This window comes from Typopeltis vanoorti, chromosome 12 (genome assembly GCF_054136105.1).
Source record: "Typopeltis vanoorti isolate ZY-2024b chromosome 12, IOZ_Tvanoo_1.0, whole genome shotgun sequence".
Taxonomy (NCBI): Eukaryota; Metazoa; Arthropoda; class Arachnida; order Uropygi; family Thelyphonidae; genus Typopeltis; species Typopeltis vanoorti.
Window position 1 is genome coordinate 114,993,046 of NC_143560.1, and position 27,414 is coordinate 115,020,459.

The window sequence follows — 27,414 nt, forward strand, 5'->3', positions numbered from 1 at the left end:
CCATCAGCAGGAAAGGTCATGGCATCGGTGTTTTGGGATGCTAAATGCATTTTGTGTATTAATTATCTTGAAAAGGGTAAAACAATAACCAGAGAATATTATTCCGATCTTCTAACCAGACTAGACAAAAAAATTTGTGAGAAAAGACCGGGTTTGCAGAAGAAAAAAATCATCTTTCATCTGGACAATGCACCTGCCCACAAAGGTGTTTTGGCAATGGGAAAATTAAGGGATCTGCACTATGAATTGTTGGAACATCCACCCTATTCCCCAGATTTGGCTCCTGCTGACTTCCGTCTCTTCCCAAAATTAAAATTCTTTCTCATTGGTCAGTGTTTTTCTTCGAATGAAGAGGTGATGAACAGCTGTAGAGGGGGGTATTTTGCATATGTTACTGAGAACCACTACAGGCATGGGAAAATGGCTTTGGAGCATTGCTGGAATAAATATATTAGTCTTAAGGGAGATTATGTTGAAAAATAAAAATAAATTTGATATTAAAATTTGTTTTTCATTGTTAGACCGGAACTTTTCAGACCATCCTCATATAGCACCATTGACATAGTACACAACATTATATTTATGCACTCCAAAATGCAGCACCTTGCACTTATTGATATTAAAACTACAACACCACTCTTTTGTCTAAGTAAAAAGTCTATTCAAATCTTCCTGAAGGGATTTAACATCAGCAGTGCTACTTATAATTCGTCCCAACTTTGGATCATCAGCAAATAACTCAAGATCCCCAGTCAGTCCACATGATATATCATTTACAAACAAGTTAAACAGCAGGGCCCAAGAACAGTACCTTGGGGCACGCCACTGGTTAACCTTCTTTTTTGAGACACTGCTCCATGATACACAACCTGCTGGTATTCTGCAGAGAGACAATCTCTGATCCATCTAACCAATATACTATCTATTCCCATCCTCTTCAGCTCGTGCAATAAATTACTAAAATCGGACCTACCCTTTACAAAACCATGCTGACCATTATAAAGAATACTATGTCCATCAACCCAATTCTGTATTCTCTTCCTTACCATTCTCTCCAACACCTTGACCACAACTGCAGTTATACTGACTGCCCTTTACAAAACCATGCTGACCATTATAAAGAATACTATGTCCATCAACCCAATTCTGTATTCTCTTCCTTACCATTCTCTCCAACACCTTGACCACAACTGCAGTTATACTGACTGGCCTATAGTTGGAGACTTCTGTCTTAGAACTATGCTTGTGGTGTGATGCTATTTTGCCTTCTTTCCACTCCTTAGAAACTCTACCCACTGCAAGAATTTCATTAAATAACCAGGGAAAGGGCATGACCTACTGTGGTGCACATTCCTTAAGAATACGTGTCATCGTAAGATGACACGTATTCTTAAGGAATTACGATGACATTAGATATTCTTAAGGAATTACGATGACATTAGATATGTCATCTAACCCAACCAACATCTGATATGCCTCTGTTTCTTTCACTTCCAATTCATCTAATACTTGCTTCTCTTCTATATATTGTACCCCATCATTTATACCAGTATGATATACACTGATAAAGTGATTGTTCATTAATTCTACTATATCCTTTACAACTGTTTAGTCTGCTGCCATGGCTATCCACCAATGTTAGTCTGCCATAATTATTCTTCCTCTTGCTTGCCATTTAGTGGAAAAATTCCTTTGGGTTAACCTTGGCCTTACCAGCCAATCTCCTATCATACTGCACCTTTTCTTTCTTTACCATGCTCGTCACCTTTCTAGCCTGCACTTTATTACTCTTCATGGATTTGATCACCACCAACTGTCTTGTACCTCCTCCATAACATTTTCTAGTCATATTCATAATCTGTCGTGATCCCTTTAATATCAGGCAGATTTTTTGGTTCATTAAATATTATTTCCACTTTTAAATTTTTACATGGCATTAATCTTTATTATTTTATATAAATTATGTACATGCTGTATTTAATTTTATTTTTTCAACTTAGTATATATAACTTTTTCACATGTATATTTTTATATTAATTTTATTATTATTATTATTAAGATTTTACCTCCATGGAGTTAGAGAGTCATCATGGGAGGTACACAGTACTGCACACAATACTCATCCAACCATCCCTTAAAATGATTCAATGTGTCTACATTCACAACACACTCATACGATACATTCCACTGACCAACCACTCTCCATTCAAAGAATCTACTCCTAACTCTTCTTCTCACACCCTCCTTACATTGTTTCCAGCGATGGCCTCTTCTACCCCCACATCTCCCATTTTATGAAAAATCTCATCCATGTCAACCTGATAACCCCTGACTAGCTTATATGTCTCAATCATATTCACCCCCACCCTTCCTCCTATTCACGAGGCTTTGCAATTTATGTTCTCTTGATCTTTCCTCATACTCCATATTCCAAAGACCATTGACAGTGAATCTTCTCTGGACCCTTTCCAACATATCCTCATCACCATAAATCCCAACAAGCAGATCTGTGCACAATAATTCATATGGGGCTATATCAAGGCTTTATACAATGGCATCATTACCGCGTTATTTCTGAATGTCAGGGTCCTCCACATCTTTGCCATTGTCTGATGTGACATATTCATAACTTGTACAATGTGGTCCCTGAATTTCAAGTCCTTGACCACCAGTCTCAGATCTCATATTTCCTGTACCTCCTTTAAAGTTTTCCCACCAAGTGTATGCTTTGCATCCCATCGTTGCTTACCAAATTTCAAAACCTTACACTTTGCAACATTGAACTGATAGTTCCACTTACCTACCCATTCATGCAATCTATTCAAGTCCTCCTGCAAAGTCATAACATCTGCTTAACTGCATTGCTCTCCCCAATTTTGCATAATTTGCAAACAGCTGCATATCACTAGTTAAACCATCCCATTATCATTAATATACAAATTGATCAACAGTGTTCCTTAAACTGACCCCTGCGTTACACCACTAGTGACCATCCTCTTTCGGGATACTGCAAACCCCACATACACAACTTTCTGATACCTATCTGACAGCCAGTCACTGATCCAATTCAGAAGTCTTTTATCCAATCCCATTTGGTTCAATTTATTTAATAGTTTTACGTGTGGGAACCTATCAAAAGCCTTTGCAAAATCCAAATACATGCATCTCCCCTGTCCAAGATATTTTTCACCTTGTTATAGTACATAAGAAAGTTAGTAAAACATGATTTCCCCTTGGAAAGATTGACTTCTATTTGGGTTTATAGGTCAGATTTATTTTCAAACTAAGTCATACCAACTAGTTTTGCCAACTATAGCTGTTGGCTTCGTCAGGGTAAAAGATATATAGATGTAAGACCATGTAAATGCTAAAACTGTAAATGGATTGTATTTACATAACAATTGCATTTTTACAAAAACAAAACACGTACATCACATGCATAGAGCGTGTATGGTGTCACTTGTTATGTAGGAACGTTCAATAATTTGTAGCAAAATTTAATTCTGGCAAGTTTAAAGATCTAATGAGGGTCTTCCAGATCTCAGGCAGAATTAATCCTTGTTTCTATTTAGGTTTTGTTTTGAATGAATAACTGTTGTGGCTTCTTTTATCATTCGGGAGCAGAAATCCTCCTCTAAGTAGAGCATGGAGCTTTTGTCCCATTCTATGGTATGGTTTGTCCTTGAAAGGCTAACCCTGATTTGTCTTCTCTATTATTGTTTATGTCCCCTATGTGTTCCTTTTTCCTGATTTCAAAACTTCTAGAAGTCTGGCCAATATGGTTCAAGCCACATGAGCAGGGGATGTTGTATACTCTGGCATATTTGTAAAAAGGATGACTGTCTTTTGGAGATCTTAAGAATTGGACAAACCCTACCATAGAATGGGACAAAAGCTCCATGCCCTACTTAGAGGAGGATTTCTGCTCCCGAATGATAAAAGAAGCCACAACAGTTATTCGTTCAAAACAAAATCTAAATAGAATCCAAGGATTAATTCTGCCTGAGATCTGGAAGACCCTCATTAGATCTGTAAACTTGCCAGAATTAAATTTTGTTACAAATTATAGAACGTTCCTACATAACAACAAGTGAGATCATACACACTCTATGCGTGTGATGTACACGTTCTGTTTTTGTAAAAATGCAATTGTATTTGGTCCATTTACAGCTTTAGTGTAACAGTTTTAGCATTTAAGTGGTCTTACATCTATATATCTTTTGCTCTGATGAACCCAACAGCTATAGTTGGCAAAACTAGTTGGTATAACTTAGTTTGAAAATAAATCTGAACCTATAAACCCAAATAGAAGTCAATCTTTCCTATAGTTCTTGTGGTCAAAAATAACCATTTCATCATTATGATTTCCCCTTAACAAACCCACAAAGAATACTGCTGTTTTAACTCAATTCCGTATCCCACTTCTCGCCAATTTCTCCAGAACCTTCACCACAACTCGAGATATACAGATTGTCCTATAATTTGTAGCCTTATCAGCTCCTATATGCAGTGGAACAGTTTTACCATCTTTCCACTTCCTTGGAACCTGTGCTGTTGTAAGACTTTTATAAAACAAGAATGCCAATACTGCTAACAATTTCATGGAACATTCCCTTAAGATATGTCATCAAATCCTATCACTGATTACTGATATCAAGGTTATTTATTTCCTCAAATACCTATTGCTCACTCATAATTAAGCCATCATCTCCTATGTCCCCTACACTTATGATTCCACCCTGATCAGAATGAAACACCCTTATAAATTGATCATCGAATACCTCAACAATGTCTTTGACAGCAGTTACCATTCTACCATTTTTATCCATTAACATCATGTTACTATGATAATTCTTCCTTCTACTAGCCACGAATTGGGGGGGGAACTCCTGATTTGATCATATCTCCTTATACTGTACTTTTGCTGTCCTGGTCTGCTCTTTATACTCTTTGTGCAACTGATTATTATCATTATTCATCTTCTGCTGCTTCCATGGTGCCTTCTTTTTCTTCTTCCAGATTTCGTGCTTAATCCCTGATTCATCAGTTTTACAGCTACCTTATTCAGCCTTCTGACCTTCAGAATACATGCACACATTGATGCTGTTATGTATGTTTCTTTGTTAGTTTTCAAGCAGTATTTATTTCCTTACTGCTCAACTCCTCATTCCATGCTACAGCACCAAGCTGTCTCCTAAGCTTGTTATAATCACCAGCCTTGTACCTCCACATATATCCTTTCCTCATAGAAGTCTTCATATGGCTAGCCACAACCTATGTGATCACTTCATGATCACTCTCGTGAACTTGAGGGAAGTGTGAAACTCCACTCACAATTACATCCTTTGATGAAAGGATCAGGTCTAAAACTCTCGATCCTTGCAAGCCCTCCTTTACATGCTGCCTGAGATAGTTATTTCTCAAGAACTCAAGAAATTAATTTTCCTTAAATTAAAATCACCCATAGTAATTACCTGTTCTTTGTTCACTAATCCAGGTTGTTAATACATTTCTTCACCACCCTCTACCTTTCCTTGCCTTTAGCAACATCCAGCTTAATTATGTCTTCCTCTCAACTTCCACATTACACGACACCGCCTCATAACCACTGCCACTATTTCCCTCTTTCATGTCTACCTTATGTGGACTTAATTCCACTGCTATCATCAGCAGCACTCCTTCTTGCTTCTTGCCCTTGCTATCGCAAAAAATACTGTATCCTTCAATTTCTATTCCTGTTACTATATCATCTTCATTCAAACATGTTTCACTTGTTCCAATGATTTTGGGGCAAATAAACTCAGTTGCTGAAAAACCGTTTCAACATCCCTTATTTCTAATATAGTTCATATTTAAGTCTATAACCAGTCCTACGCAAACTACTGGTTGGTTGTCATTTTCCTGCCACACCTTCCTTTGTCCAATCACCTTTATCACCACATTACAATATATTCCATCTCCATACACACACACATTCACAGCTACTTTCAACATCACTTCCCCCTACAGCATGTCTTCCTGTCCACCTCCGATTTCCCTGTTTCTTTTATATTCCTGTTCTCTCTTCGTTCCTCTCATTACTACTGTTTTCACTGCCAAGCATTTCTGCCTTTTCAGTACCAATCTGCTGCTCTTTCACTTCATATCTTACTTTTGATCTCTTTCATGCAGTACTCACTGTAGTTCCATTTATCAACACTTTCTCCAGTACCACTCACTCCAAAGCCATTAAAATGCAGCCCGTCACCCTGTGTACTTCCATTCTTCTCTCAAACACATGTTCATATATCCACAAATTGTACTCCATTCTTCTCACACAGCTCTTCTAGCATACCATTCATGAATCCAGTTCTCCATCTCAACTCATCGTTGTTTTATTTCAGCAACACACTGACAACCTTTCCCACTACATTGTTTTTTATATTTCTTATATATTTCTTATTAATTATTATTATTATTATTATAAATTATTATATATAATTTATATATTTCTTATATTTATTTATTAACTTGTGTACCATCAAGACACGTACAAGGTACTATCAAAAAGAAACCAGACTGTGCTGGATTCAGCAGGTTTCTTTTTGCGACAGATTGAGTTACAGTCTCAGTCCGGCAGGTGTCAGTGGTGTAGACTTTGTTGAATCAGTCTCCCATGTGGACTTGAGCTGCGTGCAGCAGAACTCATAACATTTATTATTCTTATCACCTGTTTGTGCCATTCTGTGATTTCGCCATGGATGAAAAATTAAATCAGGTTTCTGAGTGACACTCACATTTTAAGAATGGCAGAACCACCTTGGAGGCCATTGAGAACCCAGGGCAACTGTCCACCAGCACAACACAAAAATGTCAAACAAATTTGACTAATCATCTGTGCAGGTTGATCCATCACCATTCAGGATAATGCTGACAGAGTTGGGTTTTTCATATGGATCAGCTCAAGTGATCATCACAAGAAATTTGAATATGCATTGCGTTGCTGCCAAGTTTGTTCCCCATCTCTTGACCTTCTGACCAGAAGATGCACTGTGTGAACTTCAGACAAGATCTTTGTCAAAAAACCCAACTTCATCTCTCAAGAATCATCACAGGGAATGAGACTTGGATTTATGGCCACGACCTGGAGACAAAATAGCTATCATCACACTGGAAGAGTCCACATTCCCCAGAACTGAAGAAGGCAAGGCAAGTCAGGAATAAGACGAGGAGTGTGTTCATCGTCTTTTTCAACATTAAGGAATTGTGCACCGAGAATTTGTCCCACCTGGTCAGACAGTCGATGCAGAACACTACTGCAATGTTTTAAATGGTTGAGAGTAGACATTTGTCGCAAAAGACCAGAACTTGGTGAAGCTGTAATTGGCTCCTCCAATATTACAACACCCCCTCCCACAGTTCCCTAAAAATGCAAGAGTTTTTGGTGGCCAACAGCATGGCACAGTTGTCCCACGTCCTCCTTACTCGCCAGATTTAGCCCCCTTGTGACTTCTTTTTTTTTTACAAAAATTAAATTGAAGCTGAAGTGGCAATGGTTCGACATTGTTAAAGAGAACCAAGATAAATTGCAAGTGGTGTTTGATGCATTTCAACAATTCCAGGAAGTATTTGTAGCATGGCTAAAGTGGTGGGATTGCTTTCTTTTTGATAGCACCTCATATTAAGGCAGTATCCTTAATATGAGGTGCTATCAAAATGGTTTTAGTGGTACAAGGACTTAGCTGTCCTTGCACCACTAAAACCAAAATCAAGCCAGTCTTTATTTATCTCTCCCCTTTTGTCTTCTGTCCACAACACTATAGTTTGCAAGTCTTCAGTCTGGCTTCATAACCAACATTGTACAGTCCTGATATAATTTTCGTTATCTGCTTCTGCACCCTGTCAAATGGCTTTGCAAATCCAGAAAAAAGACAGTGTATGCCCCTTACCTTTATTGACTTCTCTTGTTACTTTATTATAAAAGGCAACCAGATTACTAAAACAAGAACATCCCTTAACAAATCCATGCTGGTCCGCATAAATATTTACCTCAGCTGCCCAATATTGCACTATGTATTCTTACCAGTTTTTACCAAATCTTAACCACTACCCTCCTCAGGTTAATGGAAGTGATCATTGAATGGCTCAATTATGTGATATGCTTTGGTCTCCTGAGACCCCAAGTTTTCAGGTAGCATGTGTTAACCACACTACCGGCCAAGATGTCTATAGATGTCAAGTTTATCATGGATGCAAAGTGCATATTAAAATTGTAATACTTTGTTATTACTTTGAAATATATGATGGATGCGAAGCATATGAGGATGCATATTTGATCCATAATGGCCAGTGAGTTGGTTAATGGCAGGGAAACTAGAATTGCAGATGTGGAACATAACAGGGATGGCCTCATGTGGAGATAGTGGCTTGAGAAATAAGAGGGTGTGTACTATAATCGCGGCCAAATGGGGTGTGCAAGGAGTAATAATTGCTACATAAATTATTACTGTTGTTACAGGACAGCTCCAAGAGTCTAACAATTATGATGGGAAAGTCCTCTTCTGCACTACACACATGTCACTGTTTCCCCTGCTTATTTCATTCCTTCATTAGTTTTTCTGAATAAAAATGCCAGGAGCATTAGGAATAAAGGAAATGAGTGTGTGGTGTTGTTTGACTGAGTCTTTCTGAAGAACTATTGGTATCATTAAACATTAGTTAATTGTAGATGATGTTCTGACAGGGATAGAAATATAAAGGTATAGCATGTGTCAGCAGGATAAGGAAGATATGTGGAGTGGTGGAATATTATTCATGTAAGAGATGAATTGCACCCTCTCACAGTAGAAAATCAGAGCAGAAATGGCATTAAGAGCTTTGAGAGTATATGGCATGAGTGTCTGCATGAGCAAGAAATGTTTACGCAGATTAGTTTTCCAAGTGCAAAGTAAGTGAACATTATGGGGATTTCAACTATATGAATATAAACTAGGCAGAGTAAGCAGCATATATACTAAGAGAACTGAATTTTTGTAAAATAATTGTCTTAAGTAGAATGTGTGGTGGAGGGAACACAAAGATCAAGAGTTATGGACTTGGTCATAGCATCAGAGGACAGATCCGATTGTGACTGAGATATCATACCTGCCCTTGTTGGTGAGAGTGAAGATATAGTCCTAACTTGAAGGATGAATAGGTATGTAGAAGTATCATGGTGGTGGTAAATTATAGAGAAGTAACTATAATAGATTTCAAAACCAGCTTGGAGCAGTATAGTGGATGAAAGAATTTGAAGGAAGAAAGATCAGTAATGCTTGAGCGATACTTAAGAAAAAATTGTTGATGGCAGTGGTAGATCGTATACCTTGAGTAAAGAAGAGAGAAGATAAAATAATATGAAGTCAAATGGATGATTAGATGATTTAAAGGTTCATATGATTAAATCATATATTTTCCCATATAAGTAGCAAAATGGTGTCATCATCATCAGCCATGTTCCTCCCACTGCTGGAGGAAGGCCTCTCTATACAGGCCTAACTTGAGCTTTTGTATGCCACTGATTTCCAGTCATCTCTTTAATCTTCATTTCCCACTGTCTTTTTGGTTTCCTAGTAGCTCTCTTTCCATCTCTTTGATGACATTCAGATATCAATTTTGTTCATTTGTGAGTGTTACAGCTTGAAATATGACCTTCCCATTAGCAGTTGGCTAAAATTATGTATCACCATGTTATTAAAACACTCTGTATTAGAGATAGTTGTAGATAAGGACTCCACCCATTCCACAGTTACTCAAAACTTACTTCTCAGTAACTTGTAGACTGTCATAAAAATAATCCCAATTAACTTGTGTCTTATGACATAAAATATCTTGTAAGCTGGACAACTGTGTAGAAGTTCTGAATACATAGCTCTCTAATATGCATCTGAGTTCTTATTTTATGAAAGAGAATAAGTTGCAGTTTAATGTATGTTTTTTTTTAACTATTTTATTTTAGATTTCCTTGTAGAATATGGGGTATACCTTATTGGATTAAGTGCTTGTGATGATAATGCTTGTGGAATAGCCAATCTATCACTTTTTGCCATGCCTGGAGTTGCCATGTGTAATCTTATTGTATCTCCATTTACTGAACTTAATTGGGTAAGCTATTATAAATTGAATATGATTATATATTCAATCTATATAACCAGTGGTGGCTCGTGGCTTGAAATTGTGGGGGTGCTGCAACTTTCGAAATATACATACACACTGTAAGTACAGCGTATACGTGTTTGGATAAAATATCAAAATTATGGTAAAAATTGTAGAGGAAGAAGATTATCAATAAAATTATACAGTTTAGTATAATTCAAAATTACTTAAAAATAAAATCCATTATCATAACCCTAATAATGTTCTAAAATAAAAACTATAACAAATGTTATGTCTTTAATTGTAATGTCCAAATATTCAAAGAGCACTACGAACACTCTACTACTGGCACAAACTGCATATAAACAACAGTAGAACTGTTGTAAACAGCTCCATTGTTTACAACAGTTAAACATTGTCATAAAAAATATGACACTGTGGTAAACACAGTGCTGCTAGCGTCCTTCACCCTCCTAAGTGCTACAAGATGGATTTTTATTATTTTTTATAGAAAATAAGAGAGTTGTATAGGATTGTTGATGATAAAATTAAATATTACAAGCAAATATAAATAAATTAATAAATATATTTATATATCAAGAAAAATTGGGGGTGCTGCAGTTCCACAGTTCCTATGCATGAGCCGCCCCTGTATATAATGCTATTAATTTTCTGCCAATTGAAATATTAGTGATTTGAGTTTTCCCTATGGTTGTGGGGATCATTATTGCTGTTTTAATGGCAAATGGTGATACCACCAACTTACTTATGAAAGGCCATGCCTTCAGTGAAGTCTGAGACTTTATTTTGTATGCTTTAAGCTTTCATTTTTTTATTACTTCAGATGAATTAAAAAACAAATTTATTCTTCAGAGCAGGATGTTTTAGCCCTTAGTCCACTCATTGTACCATTGTTGTATGAGTTCCAGAATTTTCAGTGAAAGTTCTGGAACTCATAGAACCCATCTAATAGGAACTTTCATTATTATTATTGTTGTTGTTGTTGTTATTATAGAGCCATCACCATGGAGTCCAGAGACTTATCACAAAAAAGTCTACTCTAACCAGGTTTTACAGCTGTCCTTTAATTCTTTACCAAGTACTCATGCCACACCTTGCAAGCCATTCCATTCATACACCACTCAGCAAGCACAACATCCACTCTTCATGCTCTTGCTAAACACACTCTTACATAGCTTCCAGAAGTAGGCACTTGTTTTCTCCCTTCTTGTCATGTATTGAAATATTTCTTTAGATAAAAGTAGGGAGCATCATTCTGCTGACTTGGCATCATCCCAGTCACTTGCCTTAATCCTCACTACTCCTTCTTCAACTCTTGTTGAACATTTCTTCACTTGGTTATGCTATAAATTAAAGATGCCAAGAAATTTTATTCTCGGTTTTATCCTTTATCCACGTGTAAGTAAACAAAGTTTGCGTGTGAAGTCATTTCACAAATGGGTGAAAGCCTGTATATGCTTGTATGTAGAGGCTAATGACTTCGCATCAATTGCCTTAGCATCCCAAAATGCAAAGCACATATCCTTACAGACATGTATAATACTGTGCATTATGGGAAGGGCCACTACCCAGACCAGATTCGACCTTTATTGAGGTCTCATCAGTGGGAGCCAGACACAGAGGTGTACCCAGTGGGCTATCTTTTGGCTACTTGTATATGGAAATATGACTTCTGCATTACTTCACCCTTGGTAGCACTTCTAGGTTTGGCTCCCACTAATGAAACCTCAATGAAGGTTGAAACTAGTCTGGGTTGTGGCCCCTCCCCATAATGCATAACATTATGCATGTCCATAAAGATATGTGCTTTGCATTATCTTTATATTTTTCATCCTTTATTGGATAAAGGATGAAACCGATAATATAATTTTTTGGCTTCTTCAACTCTTCTTCATTGCCAACAACCAAATCTGCATACCCTAGTTCAATTGTAGCCATATAAAGAGGAATGATGATATCTTTATCTCTTCTTGTCACTGTGTTCTTCAACTAACAATATGCCACCTGAACTTAACTTCCTTATCAGCATGTTATCACTCGCCCCACACTTACACTTTGTCATGTTAAGCTAGCAATTGTTATCCTTTGTTGATATTATCAATCCATTTAAATCATTCTACAGGATTTTCATTAACTGCTGCCCTTTCTAGTTTCATGTCAGGGGCGAATTCTCCATGCTTGCTGCACAAGCTCATTAATTGAGAAAGAAATAATATTTATTTGTTAATAAATGCATGCATTTATAAGCATTCCATTTAGGCTTTTATTTTTGTAGACAGAAGATGTCTTAAGCTTGCGTGGCAATAATTGAGCTTTGGGTTGTGTATCGAAGGCTGATGCTTGCTCGTCTAGTCAAAGCTACCTTGGTTTGCTTGGTTGTAGAAACTTCTAGGTCCTTGCATCAGCACTGTGATTTCATGTGCGTGCATAGCCATTTCACGTCCTCTCACTCTGTTGCTTAAACACAGGCTACGTGCTGTCAACGTAGCTCTAGCCAGTGATTTTCAGCCAGCCTTTACAAGTGTGCGTGTTGCTTGGGAAAATTAAGTTACAACCATCTTTTTATAATGATATTATTGACGAGTTCATAAAGAAGAACCATAGAGTAGAATTTGTATTCAAGTAGCTAAATTGAAAAAGAGAGAATATCGTTTGTAAAATAAATATTGTATTTGTATGAGTAAATGTACATAAATTTCTAAATATATAGTTTTAAATGGTCATTAATTCATTATTCCGCTAATCAGACTTCAATCACACCTCTCACTCCCTGAATGATAACACGAGCAAGCGTGAATTTCAAAACCAGCATTCGCCCCTGTTTCATGTTACCATCTGGAAATGACTGGATATTTCTCCTCAAATCATTTCTCTATTGATGTAACGTAATTACGTATTAATGTAAGAATTAAATACTAGCATCACAATTTTTATAGTGCTCCAAAAAGCTGCCATTCACTTTAGTTCTCCTTTATTCCATTCTATCATTATATTATTATAGATATAATGATAGACCTCAGAAAAGGATATTGAATGGATAATGAGACTGGAACAGACCAATATGGTCTATACCCATATTTAGTGTTATGATGATGATATAATGATATGTATAATACAATGATATCTGTCCATCAACCACCTTCTTATGTATGTCACAAGCTTCATATCTATATCCACTTGCTCCACTATATATAACAGAGTTCCAGGGCTGTTGCAAAGGTGAGCAGCATGGTTATGTAACCATTTTCTTTATCCCAGTTAGATGACATTCATTTTATTTACAGAGAGAAGATTCATAAAAATTTCTGCGCTACATTTATCCACCTTCCATGATATTAATTATTCTATAATTTTGATATCTCTGTCTTGAAACCTCCTTATGCATTTGGATTATTCTGTCCTCTTTCCCGTGGAAACTTAGCAGAGCTCAGACATTTCTTGCATGTTTTTATAATGCATAGACCAATATACCATGTAATACTCTATCTGTATTTGCATTAAGATTCTGCAGTATCCTAAGTACCTCCACTTCATCTGCATATCTGCATATTCAAACTGATTTCAATGATCATTGCATCATGGCACAATGGCAGTCAAGCATTCTTTTCTGTTGAAAAAGCTATTTGCATAACTTGCAAATAGCTTTCCCTGTCCAACCCTGTTTCCACATCTTTTACATTGATTGATTCTACTGCATCATTATCTGCAGATGTGAGAGTGACAAACTAATCTTCACGACTTCAGAGCTTTAAGATATAGGATCAAAATTATAGATCAGTCAATATCTAAGAGTGGTGGATAATGTATTGCATGAATTAGTCAAATGTGAAATTCAAAAATGGATGTATGGATATGGGCTTCATCACAAAGTGGCACATTATATGAATTATTGTTATTAGTACTGCTGAAAGATAAGTCATTATTTCATAATTTGGTCAATAATGATAGCTTAATTCATTGTAGTTTTTGTTGTATATGGGGTATGATTGACTAAGTTATTTAGTTTTTAAGTAAACTTTGTATTTTTGTTTTAATTCAATATTGTTAGCATGTTACCAATTCATGATGGAACAATGTCAGCATTGATGAGTCCTCAATAAAAGGCAAAAATGGTCTGGGTAGTGACCCTTCCCATAATGCATAGCTTTATATGAGTTGTCCCAGTACTGAAAATACTTCAGGTGCAACTTTGTTTGCTTACACTTGGATAAAGGATTAAACCAAGTATATAATTTCTTGGTATCTTTAATTTAATATATGGGTGCTGTTGACAGCTAACAGCACTGATAGGTCTTAAGGTTTTTATTGTAACTTTTTGAAGTTATTGTTTTAAGTGTTTTTGAGTGCTTTTACAATTTTAAGAGTATGTCTCTGTGATAGAAATAATATATAGGATCCATGAAACTTTTGTTCAATTGTTTCTCTCTGCTTATTTATTCCATTAAACCTAACAATGAGTTACTATGGTCCTGTTAATGTAGAAGGCATTGAGAAAAAATCTGCAGGAGGATTAGCTGGCATATTAAGAAAACAGTGATATGGAGGATTTTCATTATTGTAATGCAGATTGTAATGAAGAGATTGCAATTGGAGTAGAGGCAAAGAGAATGAATTTCTTGAATTTTTGAGAAACAACATACTTTATATAGTAAGTAACAGAGAACATATGAGGATTGTGGGTCTTGAATTTCATCATCTCATCATGTTATTATAAGTGGAGTGTCCAATCTTCCTCCAGTTAGTCAGAGTAACCTTAAAGTGGTAACCTAGGTGATGACAACTTATGTGAATAAAGGATATATATGGAACTATTAAGACTGGTGATTATTGAAAAACTCAGGAGTGAAAGTTTGCAGCTATATCATGGAATGAGGAATTAGATAGAAAGGAGATCAGTGCAGCTTGGGCTTTACTCAAGAACTGTCTGGCAGAGCCAATGTTGAATGTAGTTATTCTGAGAGACTTCAACTATGGGAACACAGATTGGAATGATGAGAAGATACTTGGGAGGAGGAAAATGAAGTTACTAAGTAATTTATGCAGTTACTAAGCAATAATTAGCTGAGGCAGCATGCAATGTGCTATTAGTGTTTCAGAGTGCTACTACCCCCTAAGGGCAATGAGTACATCTAATGTGAATGAATTTAAGGGAAATTATGATAACTGGTTTGGGTGGTTTCTAGCCTCCTTCAATTAGTCCTTGAAACCCTGGAGGTATCAGATGATTGATGATGATGATGATGATAATAATAATAATAATAATAATAATAATAATAATAATAATAATAATAATAATAATAATTTAGTAAGTGCATCAGAAATTTATCTATAACCAATATCACAATATTTCCACCAGTTGAGGGGGAGTGGTCAATATTGTCTTGACCTAGAAGTTGAACAAATGTGTGGAATTTTCAGTTAAGAGAGGGTATATGTGGAATTACAAGGCTGGTAAGTATGACAAGCTCAGGAGATTGCTTGGATTAGTGCCCTGGCATGTGAAACTTCAAGGGAATTGGAAGGTCAAGGAGTGTTTGAAGAAAGTAATAGCAGACTGCATACCTAGAGTCAGGAGAATAAATCAAGTGGGAGTTAAATGGACGAATACCATCATTAAGCTGGAGCTACAAAAAAAAAAAAATTGTGAAGGGAATTTGAGGAGAAAGGTGACCAGCAGGTACATGAACAGTGCAAAGCACAAGAGAAGGGTAACCACTGTGATAAGAAAGGAAATTATCAGTGCAGGCCAAAGATAATCCCAACGAGTTCTTTTGGTATGTTGCAAGAAAAAGGAATAATGTTTATGGCAGAATGCTTTTAATAAATGCCAATGGCAGACAGGTAACAGAATCAGGGGAAATAGTAGAATTACTAACTGAACACTTTGCAAAAATATATCATCCAGGTGTAGACTTTACAATAACAAGAGAGACAAAGGCTTATATGGAAACTGAGGTAAATGAACTGGAGGTGCAAAGCATATAACTCTACTGAGTGGATCAGCTAATAACAAAAAGAAGCAAGCTCAGGATAAGAAAAATGAGGGCACGATTGGGAGTGAAAGAAAAATTAAGGAGTGAGTGTTATACAGAGATTCAATTGTAGAAAGTGATCAATGAGAGTTTGACAAAATTGTGCTTTCCTGGTGTGAAAATTAATGATGTAAGTGAGGCTATTAGAGCCCAAAAGCATAGGGTGAAAGAAATGATTTAGTGACTGGAACAAATTAGTTAAAAGGAGAAAAGCATGGCATGAGAGAGGACTTGAAAGAATTACTGGAAGTAGCAAAAGAAAAGAGTGAGAGAGAATTAAGATAATGAGTCTGTTACTGCAGTATGACAGAGTAGAGTTGAGAATGAGGGCCATTATTACAAATGACTCAATGCATAGGTTATGCAGGAGGAGTGGTGTGGAGTTTGTGGATGTGTACAGTGAGTTTGACAGGCAAAAGGACTTACACAAGAAGGATGGTTCGCATCTGAATGGATTTTGTGTTCGGAGACTGGAAAAATTGTTGTTGAATGAACTGAAAGTGGATGTGCAGAATTAGAGAAACCAGAGCTTTTAGGGTGAGTGGCAGTGGCAGCCAGTGAAAATTTTAAGTGGGGGTGCTGCATATATAGATATATATATATAAACCTTTTTTTCCTAATCAGTAACAAATTTATTAATAAATAAATTTACACATTAAAAAATTGCTTTATTAAAAATATTTCATCCTCACCACGAACAAACACCATTAATAAAAGTTTCGTATCAATAGCAATGACAAGCGCAAACGAATATCGGCGTTAGATTGCAGTGCATTTGTTTCGTGTAAACGATAATTGAAAAAATATAATTCTTTTCATATTTTCAACAGTGACATTCGTCATAATTCAGCCTTGTATCTATAATAAATAAATAATTATATGTTATTTTAACAAAATAAAATAAGATTTACAAAAAATAGTTCACCATGCACACGCACCAATAATAAACATTTCATATCTTACAGAAATAAGGCATGCAATAATAAGATACACTGCCCAGACAACAGCATATCTAATGACATAATGTGCAATGACAAGCGCAAACGAATATTGGCATCAGATCGCAGTGCATTTGTTTCGTAATCTAAAGTGTTAATCAAATAATTCCAATTATTAACTATTCAATCAGTGTCAAAACATAAACTGTAACCTTTAACATGTTGTAATGCATTTATATAATGCTGTAAGCATTGTTATTATTTATAAACATGAACAAAATTTAATTTTTTCCTTGGAGGATATGCAGACATCAGGGAGGCAATTGAGTGTAAGAATGTGCCTGAGTTAGTACCAATGGCAACAAACCAGAATGGGATAGTTAGTATAAGGCATCAAGATAGGGATGGGACTAGGGGGACTTTTGCACTTTATATACACTAATGCCAGGAGCATTAGGAACAAGAAGGAAGAATTTTTGGCCTTGGTTGGCTCATCCCAGCCAAAGGTTATTGGCATTAGTGAGACATGGCTAACAAAGATGATATAGTCAGTGGGATAGAATGTAAAGGGTATACTGTGTTCAGGAAAGACAGAGAGAGAGAGAGAAAAAAGAATGTGGGAGGAATGTTATTGATGATAGCCAATGAACTGCAGCCAAAGAGAATAGAAGTTTGACTGCAGGATAGTGGAAATAGCACATTTGAGGCTATCTGTGTGAGATTGAAACCAGCAATACAAAATATGCAGTTGGGTGCTGCTATAGACCATGGGATGGAATAGCTGATGGAAATAGTATGCTTCGGCAAATAGACTCAATGAGTGGAGGACAGACAATTATTATGGGGGATTTCAACTATAGTAACATTGATTGGAAGGAGGAGAGGACACATGGGAGGAAGGAAATGGATTTTATGTAGTTAGAAAGGGATAATTACCTGAGACAGCATGTAATGGAATATACTAGGGGGTTTGAGAGTGCTCGAACTAGTAATTCCATATGAGAATTTGTCTATAACAAATATGGCTACATTTCCACCAATTGGTGAGAATGATCATATGGTCTTGACTTGGGAGGTGGAATATGTGGGGTTATCACTTAAGACATGGTTATATGGGGAATTATGGGACTGGTAAGTGTGACAAGCTTAGAGATTGCTTGGATCAGTGCCATGGCATGAAAAACTTCAAGAGCTGGATGTTGATAGTGCATGGGAAGTGGTAAAGGAGTGTTTGAGAGAAGCACAGTAATGGCTGACTGCATACCTAGAGTCAGGAGAGTAAATCAAGTGAGAGTTAAATGAATGAATAACACCATTAAGCTTGAGCTGCAAAAAAAGAAACAATTGGTGAGGGAATTTAAGGAGAAAGGAGACCTACAGGCACATGAATAGTACAAGGCACAGGCCAGAATGGTAACTATTGTGGTAAAAAAGCAAAAGCAGATTATGAAAGGAAGATAGCAAAGCAGACTAAAGAGAATTCCAAACAGTTCTTTCAATATGCTGCAAGCAAATCAAAAAATGTATACGGCAGAATGATTTTAAGTAATGCCGATGATAGGAAGGCAACTGAATCAGTCAAAATAGTAGAATTATGAAGTGAACACTTTGCACGAGTGTATCATCCAGGCAGTGATATTACCTGATGGCTTATATGGGAATTAAGATAAATGACGTGGAGGTGAATAGCATATTAGAGAACTTTAATGTGAACAGATCTGTGGGATTGAATGGTATACTAGCTCGAGTGTTACATGAAATGGCAAAGAAATTCTCAGTCTCTTGACCATATTATTTAATCTAAGTCTCAACTCTGGGTTAGTCCCGAGGGGGTGGAAAGAGGAAAAAATAGTTCCATTGCATAAAGGAGGATCCATGATTGCTGTTGCAAATTACCGACTGAACAGCATATCAGGAGACATTGTCAAAGTATTGGAGAAGTTGGTCAAGAGCAAAATACAGGAATGGAAATGGAATGCTGTATGGGGGGGGGGGGGGGGCAGCATGATTTTGTGAATGGTAGATCATGCATTAGTAACTTGCTCACATTTTATAATACAGTGGTGGCTGAATTGAATAAGAGTAATGGGTTTACTGTGATACTGCTAGATTTGCAAAGGCCTTTGACAGGATATCACATGGAATTGTAATGAGTAAACTGCAGCACTTAGGGATGGATAAGAGGGTAGTTGATGGAGAGATATTAGAGAGTAGTTTGTAGTTTATTCTGGAGTAGAATACAAAAGTAGGCCTGTGACTAGTGGTGTGCCACATGGTTCTGTTCTTGGACCACTGCTATTTAATTTGTTCATTAATGATATAGGAAAGGATCTGAGAGGAACTGTTCAGTTATTTGCCAATGATGCAAAATTGGGTAGAACAATAGTGAATACACATGATGTCAAAATTTTGCAGGATGATTTGAATAGGTTGGCTGACTGGGAAAAGGAGAATGGATGTCAGTTTAATTTGGCAAAGTGTAAGGCTATGCATTTTCGGGTGAAAAGATTACCAACTGTATACCACATTGGTGGAAATGTTCTTCAGGAAATTGACGAAGCCAGAAACTTGGAAGTGTTAGTGGATGGAGTGTTGAAGTTTAGGGGCACTATCAAAACTAGCTAAAGTAGTTCATCAGCTTACTTGGTTACTGAAGAATACTTTGACGAGCAGAGACAAGCAGGTTATTGAGCTTTGATAAAATGGCATGTTGACTATTGTGCACAGATCTAGGCACCAGGGTTTCTTGGTGATGAGGAGAAGGAGGTGGAATAGATCCAGGGACAAGTGAATGAGATGATAGCATGTCTATGGAATGAACCTTGCAAGAACAGTTTGAAGATATGTGGGTTACAAAAACTAGTTGATAGACTGAAAAGGGATGATATGATTGAGACATACAAATTACTGAAGGATTTTTACAAGATTAATACAGAGGAAATTTTTCAGAACACGTATGTTGGTGGGAGAACTACTTGTGTCCATTGATGGAAACTAAGTAAGAGTGTAGCCAACAAGGTGTCAGAATTAGGTTTTTTTCTTGGAGAGTAGTAAATGAGTGGAATAAGTTGCCAGAGTCTGTTATGGGTACCATGACTGTGAATTAATTCAAAGCAAAGTATGATAGATACTGTGTGAATGCCGAATAGTTCTTGATATGATGTTTAGGGCCTCCCTTGGTGAGTCTAAGGACTCCTTGTAGTTGCTCATAATAATAATAATAATAATAATACAGAATCTTAATGTGAATACAGCTATGAAACTAGATGGTGTACCAGCTCGAGTTTTAGAAGAAGGTACTAGAGAATTGGCAGTACCTTCCATCACATTCATTAATCTAAGTCTCAGTTCTGGGTTAGTACCAAGAGGATGAAAGAGGAGAAAAGAGTTCCTTTGTGTAAAGGAGGCTCCAAGATTGATGTAGCAAATTATCAATTGCTAGAAAAGGTGGTCAAGAGCAAAATACAGGAATGGATAGATAGATAGATATGGGATACTATATGTGGGGGGGGACTTGGTTTTGTGAAGAGTAGGTTATGCCCCAATAACTTGGTCATGTTTTATAATACAGTTACAACTGAATTTGATGAAGTTTTACAGTGAATCTGTTAGATTTTGCAAAAGCTTGTGACAGGATTCTGCATGGAATTGTAATCGTTAATTGCAGCCAATGTGGATGGATATAAAGTTCGTGAAGTGGATAGGAGGATGGTTGATCGAGAGTACTCATCGAGTAGTTTATTCAGGAGTCGAGTCCATAAGAAGGTCTGTGATTAGTGGCGTTCATTGGGGCTCTGTTCTTGGGCCGCTACTATTTAATTTTTCTGTTAAGGATATAGGAAAGTATCTGAGAGGAACTATTCAATTGTTTGCCAGTAATGCAAAATTGGGTAGAGCAATAGTTAATACAAAATGATGTTAAAATTTTGCTGTATGGTTTGGATAGACTGGCAATCTGGGAAAATGGGAATGGATATCAGTTTAATGTGACAGAGTGTAAGATTATGCAATTTGGCACAAAAAGATTACCAGCTGTATACTACATTGATGGAATTGTACTTATTACTTGGTTACTGAAGAATATCCTAATGAGCAGGTTATTATACCTCTTTATAGAGCTTTGGTAAGACTCCATTTGACTACTCCATGCATATCTATTCACCTGTTTCTTGCAGTTGAGGAGGAGGAGGTGGAGAGGATCCAGAGGCAAGTGACCCAGATGATAGCAGGTCTATGGAATGATCCTTATGAGGACAGATTAAAGATTTGTGGCTTACAGAAATTGGTTGACAGGCAGAAAAGGAGTGATATGATTGAGACATACAAATTACTGAAGGGTTTTCACAAGATTAATAGAGAGGAAATTTTTCAGAACAGATCTGGCAATGGGAAAACTAGGGGCCATCTTGGAAACTGAACAACAGTGAAGTTAACAGGGGTTTGAGGACTGGATTTTTTGCTTGGAGATTGGTGAATGAGTGGAATAGGTTGCCTGAGTCAAGAGACTCTGGCAACCTATTCCAATGAGAGCAATGACTACGAATAACTTCAAAGCAAAGTATGATAAATATTGCACAAATGTTTGATATTGCTTGGCATATTGTTTACGACCTTTCTCGATGAGTCTAAAGTTTCCATGGAGTTGCCCATATAATAATAATAATAATGTATTGCAATGGGAAGACAGTTAAATAAGGAAGGTGTAAAATGCTTGAATGAAGAGATCTAGTATACAAGCATGAGTCATAATAAACAGTTGCATAAGTATGCTCAGGAGTGGCTAAACATGCTTGATTGTATCACCCCTATTATTTCTAGTTTTCCTGAATTTGCACTTCCAACCTCTCGATGAAACTTTCTTCAAACAACTCACTCCTTCAAATTCAAAACCATTCAAATAAGTAATACAAAGAGCAAGCAAGGAAGATGACTTATTATTATTATTATTATTATTATGTGACACCTCCAAGGAGTCCAAAGACTCATTGAAGGAGAGTGTGCCAACATCATTGAACAAACAGTCCTGTTCCAACTACTAACTGCGCTCAAAACTTGCTTAGCATTTTGCTGAGCCATTAGTAGCAGAGACTGTACCAATCACAACCTTGACTTGCTTGATAAGCATAGCAAAAGTGCAACAGGAGCAGCTATTAACTAAAAAGAAAAGAAAAAAAAGTGGACATGGAGAACATAATTCTACTTTTAAGCTGACAGAAAAAGATAATCGGATTGAATCTATGGAAAACAACCCTGGAATGAAAAAGGTAAAACAAAAATGGAAACGACAAAATATAATATACATAGCAAACTGGAGTGTCAGAGGAATAGCTTTTAAAGAAATAGTATTAAATCAACTATTAAATGAAAGAAATTTTAAAATAGCAGTAATCACTGAAACAAAAAAAGAAATTAAAAGGAACTATGAGAACCAAAAATTTTAATGTGATATACGGTGGAGTCGACAGAGACCACAAGCAAGAGTCATGATTTGGATTCATAACTCCCTTTCAAAACAGTTAAAACATTATAAATTATGGAATGAAAGAACAATAGAAGCTAGAATAAAAATAGATAGTGGCTATTTAACAATAATTGGTTTATATGCCGCAGAAAAAGGAAGAGAACAGGATAATATTGATTTTTATAATCAACCTACAAAACATATATAATAAAATAAATAAAAATGATTGCGTAATTTTAGCAGGAGACTTAAATGCAAGAATTGGAAACACGAAAATTAATAATAATATAGGAATACATGGAAAACATACTCTAAACAGGAATGGTAAAAAATTGATTGACTTTGTAGTTTATAATAACCTAAAAATAATGAATTCCTTCTATAAACATAAAGACATACAGAAATATGCTTGGGCAGCAAGAGGATGGAAATCAATATTTGATTATTTTATATTAAATGAAAAGACATCAAAATTTTCACTAGATGTTACAGTTCACAGAGGATATGAAATAAGCAGTGACCACTTCCTTGTTAAAATAAAATTAAGATTGCCACCTAAATGGCTACAAGTAACAAGAACAGACAGAAAATTTGAAACATTTGTTTATGAAATTAGACTACTGAATGAAACATATGAACAAAGAATTAACCAATATCTAGATAAAATAAAACAAAATGAAGAAATAGAAATAGAATGGCTTAATATAAAAATGATACTAAATGCAGCAGCAAATGAAAGCTTAGGAAAGACCAAAAAATTCAATGAAAGGAAAAACTGACGATCTGGGATGATACAATCAAAGAAATAATCAACAAGAAAAAAGAAGCCTATCACAAATGGTTAAGCAGTAAAATATTAGAAGATGAAATAGAATATAAAAGAATAAGAGCCATAGCTAAAAGAGAAGTCAGAAAAAGACATAGAGAATCATGGAATAAATTTGTTTCTAATTTAGAACATGATTTATATAAAATAAAACCCAATCTATATAAGATGTTGAAACACTTCAATGCAGATACTAAAGAAACATAAAATTAAACACTGAGTTGAAATTAGAAGAATTTCTAAATAACTACACAGAATTGTGGACAGACAAATATTTTTAAAAAGACAGCTGGCAAATGATTAACGAAAATGAAAAGGAAATAACTAAAGAAGAATTAGAAATCAGCCTGAAAGAAACAAGAAATGGAAAATCACCTGGAGAAGATAAGCTAGGTTCAGAACTATATAAATATGCTGGAACAAGATTCAAAGAAAGACTCTGATTATTTTTAAATAAAATTTATTTGACTGGTATCCCCCCAATAGAATGGAAAAAAAGCAATTGTGATTCCTATCTTTAAAAAAGGTAATAGAGATGACCATAAAAACTATAGAGGTATCAGTATACTAAATTCCTGTTACAAAATATATAGCAGAATCTTAAGTAACAAACTAATGAAATATTCTGAAAACTTTATTTTAGAAGCACAGAATGGATTTAGAAAAGGACGATCATGTATAGACCCAGCCTTTTGCCTAAAATTAATAATAGAGAAAAGAAGAGAATACAACTTAGAAACACATATTGCATTTATCTTTGAAAAAGCATTTGACAAAGTTAAAAGAAACATATTATTTAACATATTAAAAGAAAGACAAATACCAAATAATATCCTAAAAGCTATATATTAAAATAATCAAATACAAATAAGATTAAATCATGAACTATCATATACGAGAGAGATAAATCAAGGGGTCCGACAGGGATGTCCCCTCTCAGCAAATCTTTTTGATATTTACTTAAATGAAATAGAGGTGGGCAAGATAGGATATTTAGTGGGGTGTTGCTACAGACCCGGCAGTACAGAGGGTGGGGACCAGGAAATGTTTAGACAGTTGAGTTTGGCAAATGCAAGAACAATTATTGTTATGGGAGATTTTAACTACAGTGGTACAAACTGGGGAGAGGAAGATGCATGTAGCAATAAGGGAATGGAATTTCTAGAATTCTTGAGAGATAAATGTCTTAGGCAACATGTAATAGAGGAAAGAAGAGGTTCAAGAGTTTTGGATTTGGTTATAGCATCAGAAGAGTTGATAATAACTGAGATGACATCTCTGTCACCAGTTGGAGAGAGTGACCATATGGTTTTGACTTGGAAAATGAATAGACATGCAGGAGTATCAAAGAGACAAGAATGTATGTGGAATTATAAGGCAGTTGATTATAATAGTCTAAGACGTCAACTTGGGGAAGTTTCTAGGAGGGAGGAATTGGAAGGCTGGGATATCATTAGTGCATGGAAAATTATGAAAGAATATTTGTTAGCAGCAATGGTAAGTTGTATACCACAAGTGAACAAGAGGACACAATTTGGAGTAAAGTGGATGACAAACAATATTAAACAGGAATAATTGCATGTGAAAAAGAGTCTGTGGAAGAGATATAAGGAGACAGGTGAAGAGAAGATGCATGAAGAGTATAAGACACAGGCCAGAAGAGTGACTAGTATGGTAAGGAAGACGAAACTGGAATATGAGAGGAGATTAGCTCTAAGATCCAAAGAAAATCCTAGAGAATTTTTTAGATATGTGGCCAGTAGGAGGAGAAAGGACTGTGGAAGAATGATATTGTGGGATAAATATGGGAATAGAGTGACTGATGCAGAGGAATTGTTCAATGAACACTTTATTGGGGTATTTCATCCTAGAGGAGTCAGTTTTAATGCTAGAGGAATAGGGCATGTTCGAGGTTTAGAGGTACAGGAGGAGAATGTGTTTCAGATACTGAGTACTCTGGATGTCAGTAAAGTTGTGGGACTGGATGGTATTTCACCACGAGTTTTGAGAGAATGTGCTAGGGAACTGACAGTGCCTTTGACCTGGCTTTTCAATGAAAGGCTGGTTGCGGGAAAGGTGCCCATGGAATGGAAGGAAGGTTAGATAGTGCCATTGCATAAGGGCTGTAGCAGACGGGAAGGGTCTAATTATAGACCAGTTTGTGTGTCATCAGTAGTTAGTAAGATCTTGGAGAAAGTAGTGAAGACCATATACAGCATTGGGCAGATGAGGGTAATGTTATCTGTCAGAGTCAACATGGATTTGTGAGGCACTCTTGTTTTAGCAATATGCTAGTCTTTTATGATAAAGTTACAAGAGCATTAGATGAGGGGAAAGGCATATACTGCCATCATTCTTCTTGCATTTGCCAAACTTAATTGTCTAAACATCTCCTGGTCCCCATCCTCTGTGCTCCTGGGTCTGTAGCAACACCCCACTAAATATCCTGTCTTGCCCACCTCTACCTCACACCATACGCTTTCAACATTTGTCTCGCTGCCTTCCAAAGCCTCCACTCTTAGAGGACATAGATCATCACTTATCATAAGCAGTACCCTACCACCACGCTTTCCCCTCCTATCCAGCCGAAAAATGCTGTACCCAGCGACTTCTATTCCTGTTATTATATCCTCTTCTGTCAACCACGTCTCAGTGATCCCAATAATGTTTGGCCAGGATAATGCTATCTGTGCCACCAATTCCTCTCCCTTATTCTGGATACTCCTGGCATTTGTATAAAGCATATAAATGCCATTGTTTCTATACCCAGCATTATCCCCTCTAGACTCCACTGGGTTCAGCGTTACCTGATGTCGTCTCCCTTCTCCCAAGTATCCATTCCCACAAGAGGCCACCCCTGCTATCATCCTCCCTGGGACACCCTGACTCATTCAGAACAGCTATCTCTCCAGATGCCTACGTCCTTCCTCATTCAAATGTAAGCGGTCTCTTGCATACAATTTCTCTCTTTCCTCAAACACACTCCAAGCATCCAGATATACTAGTCCTCTCTTGTCACACATTCTAGCTATTATGTCATTCAATATTATTGCTCTTCTGCTCAGTTCGTCATTATCATACCTAGCAACACGCACACTATTTTTCCCCTCTCTGTCTTCTTTCGTACAGCCTCAAGCAAAAATCTCATATCTCTCGCTGCCCGACTTACATTACCACTCAAGTCATTTGTTCCTACCATCACAATCATTTCATCCACCCTTTCACCTCTCTTAATTGCCATAGCCACCCTTTCTATTGTTCCTCCTGGCAAACACTCCTCATGCATCCTATCTTGAACACCAGAGATCATTGAGTCGCCATACATTATACCTCTTACCATTCCCTCTCTCCTATTGTTTCCATTCCCTCCTCTTCTTTCATTCCCATAGGTCCCTCTCCTCTACTGCTATTCTCTCTTCTGGCATTCCCATACCTCTCTCTCCTACTACTGTTTCTATTCTCTCCTCTTCTAGCACTCCCATACATCTCTCTCATTCCCTCTCTCCTACTGTTTCCATTTTCTGCACTTCTAGCACTTTCATATCCCTCTCTCATTCTGTCTCTCCTACTGTTTCCATTCTCTCCTCTTTTAGCACTCCCATACATCTCTCATTCCCTCTCTCCTACTGTTTCCATTTTCTGCACTTCTAGCACTTCCATATTCCTCTTTCATTCTGTCTCTCCTACTGTTTCCATCCTCTCGTCTTCTAGCATTCCCTTACCTCTCTCTCATTCCCTCTCTTCTACTAGCACCCCCATACCTCTCACTCCTTCCCTCTCTTCTACTGTTTCCTTTCTCTCCTCTTTTAACACTCCCAAAATTTTCTCTCTCCCCTACTCTGATTCGCCTTGCATTTATCTCTTCCATTCTCCTAATCTTATCTTTCATACTTGTGCTCTCATTCACAAGACATTCCACCTCCTCTTTCAGCTCATATATCTCCCTCTGTAGGTCAGTCACTCTTAATCTAAATTCACTCTCCCAAACAAAACCATCTCCTAAACTTTCACAGTCACCCACAC

General features: G+C 36.6%; 1 protein-coding gene across 4 annotated transcripts in view; it reads left to right on the forward strand.

Moving 5' to 3' along the window:
* LOC150101147 (uncharacterized) overlaps positions 1 to 27,414 on the forward strand; it is a 916,082-nt gene that overhangs the window by 668,852 nt on the left and 219,816 nt on the right. For all 4 annotated transcript variants that reach the window (XM_090401639.1, XM_090401642.1, XM_090401641.1 and 1 more), the window contains one exon: positions 9,977 to 10,122. In XM_090401639.1, the coding sequence (XP_090257765.1) occupies positions 9,977 to 10,122 (146 nt within the window). The remainder of the gene's footprint in view (positions 1 to 9,976; positions 10,123 to 27,414) is intronic.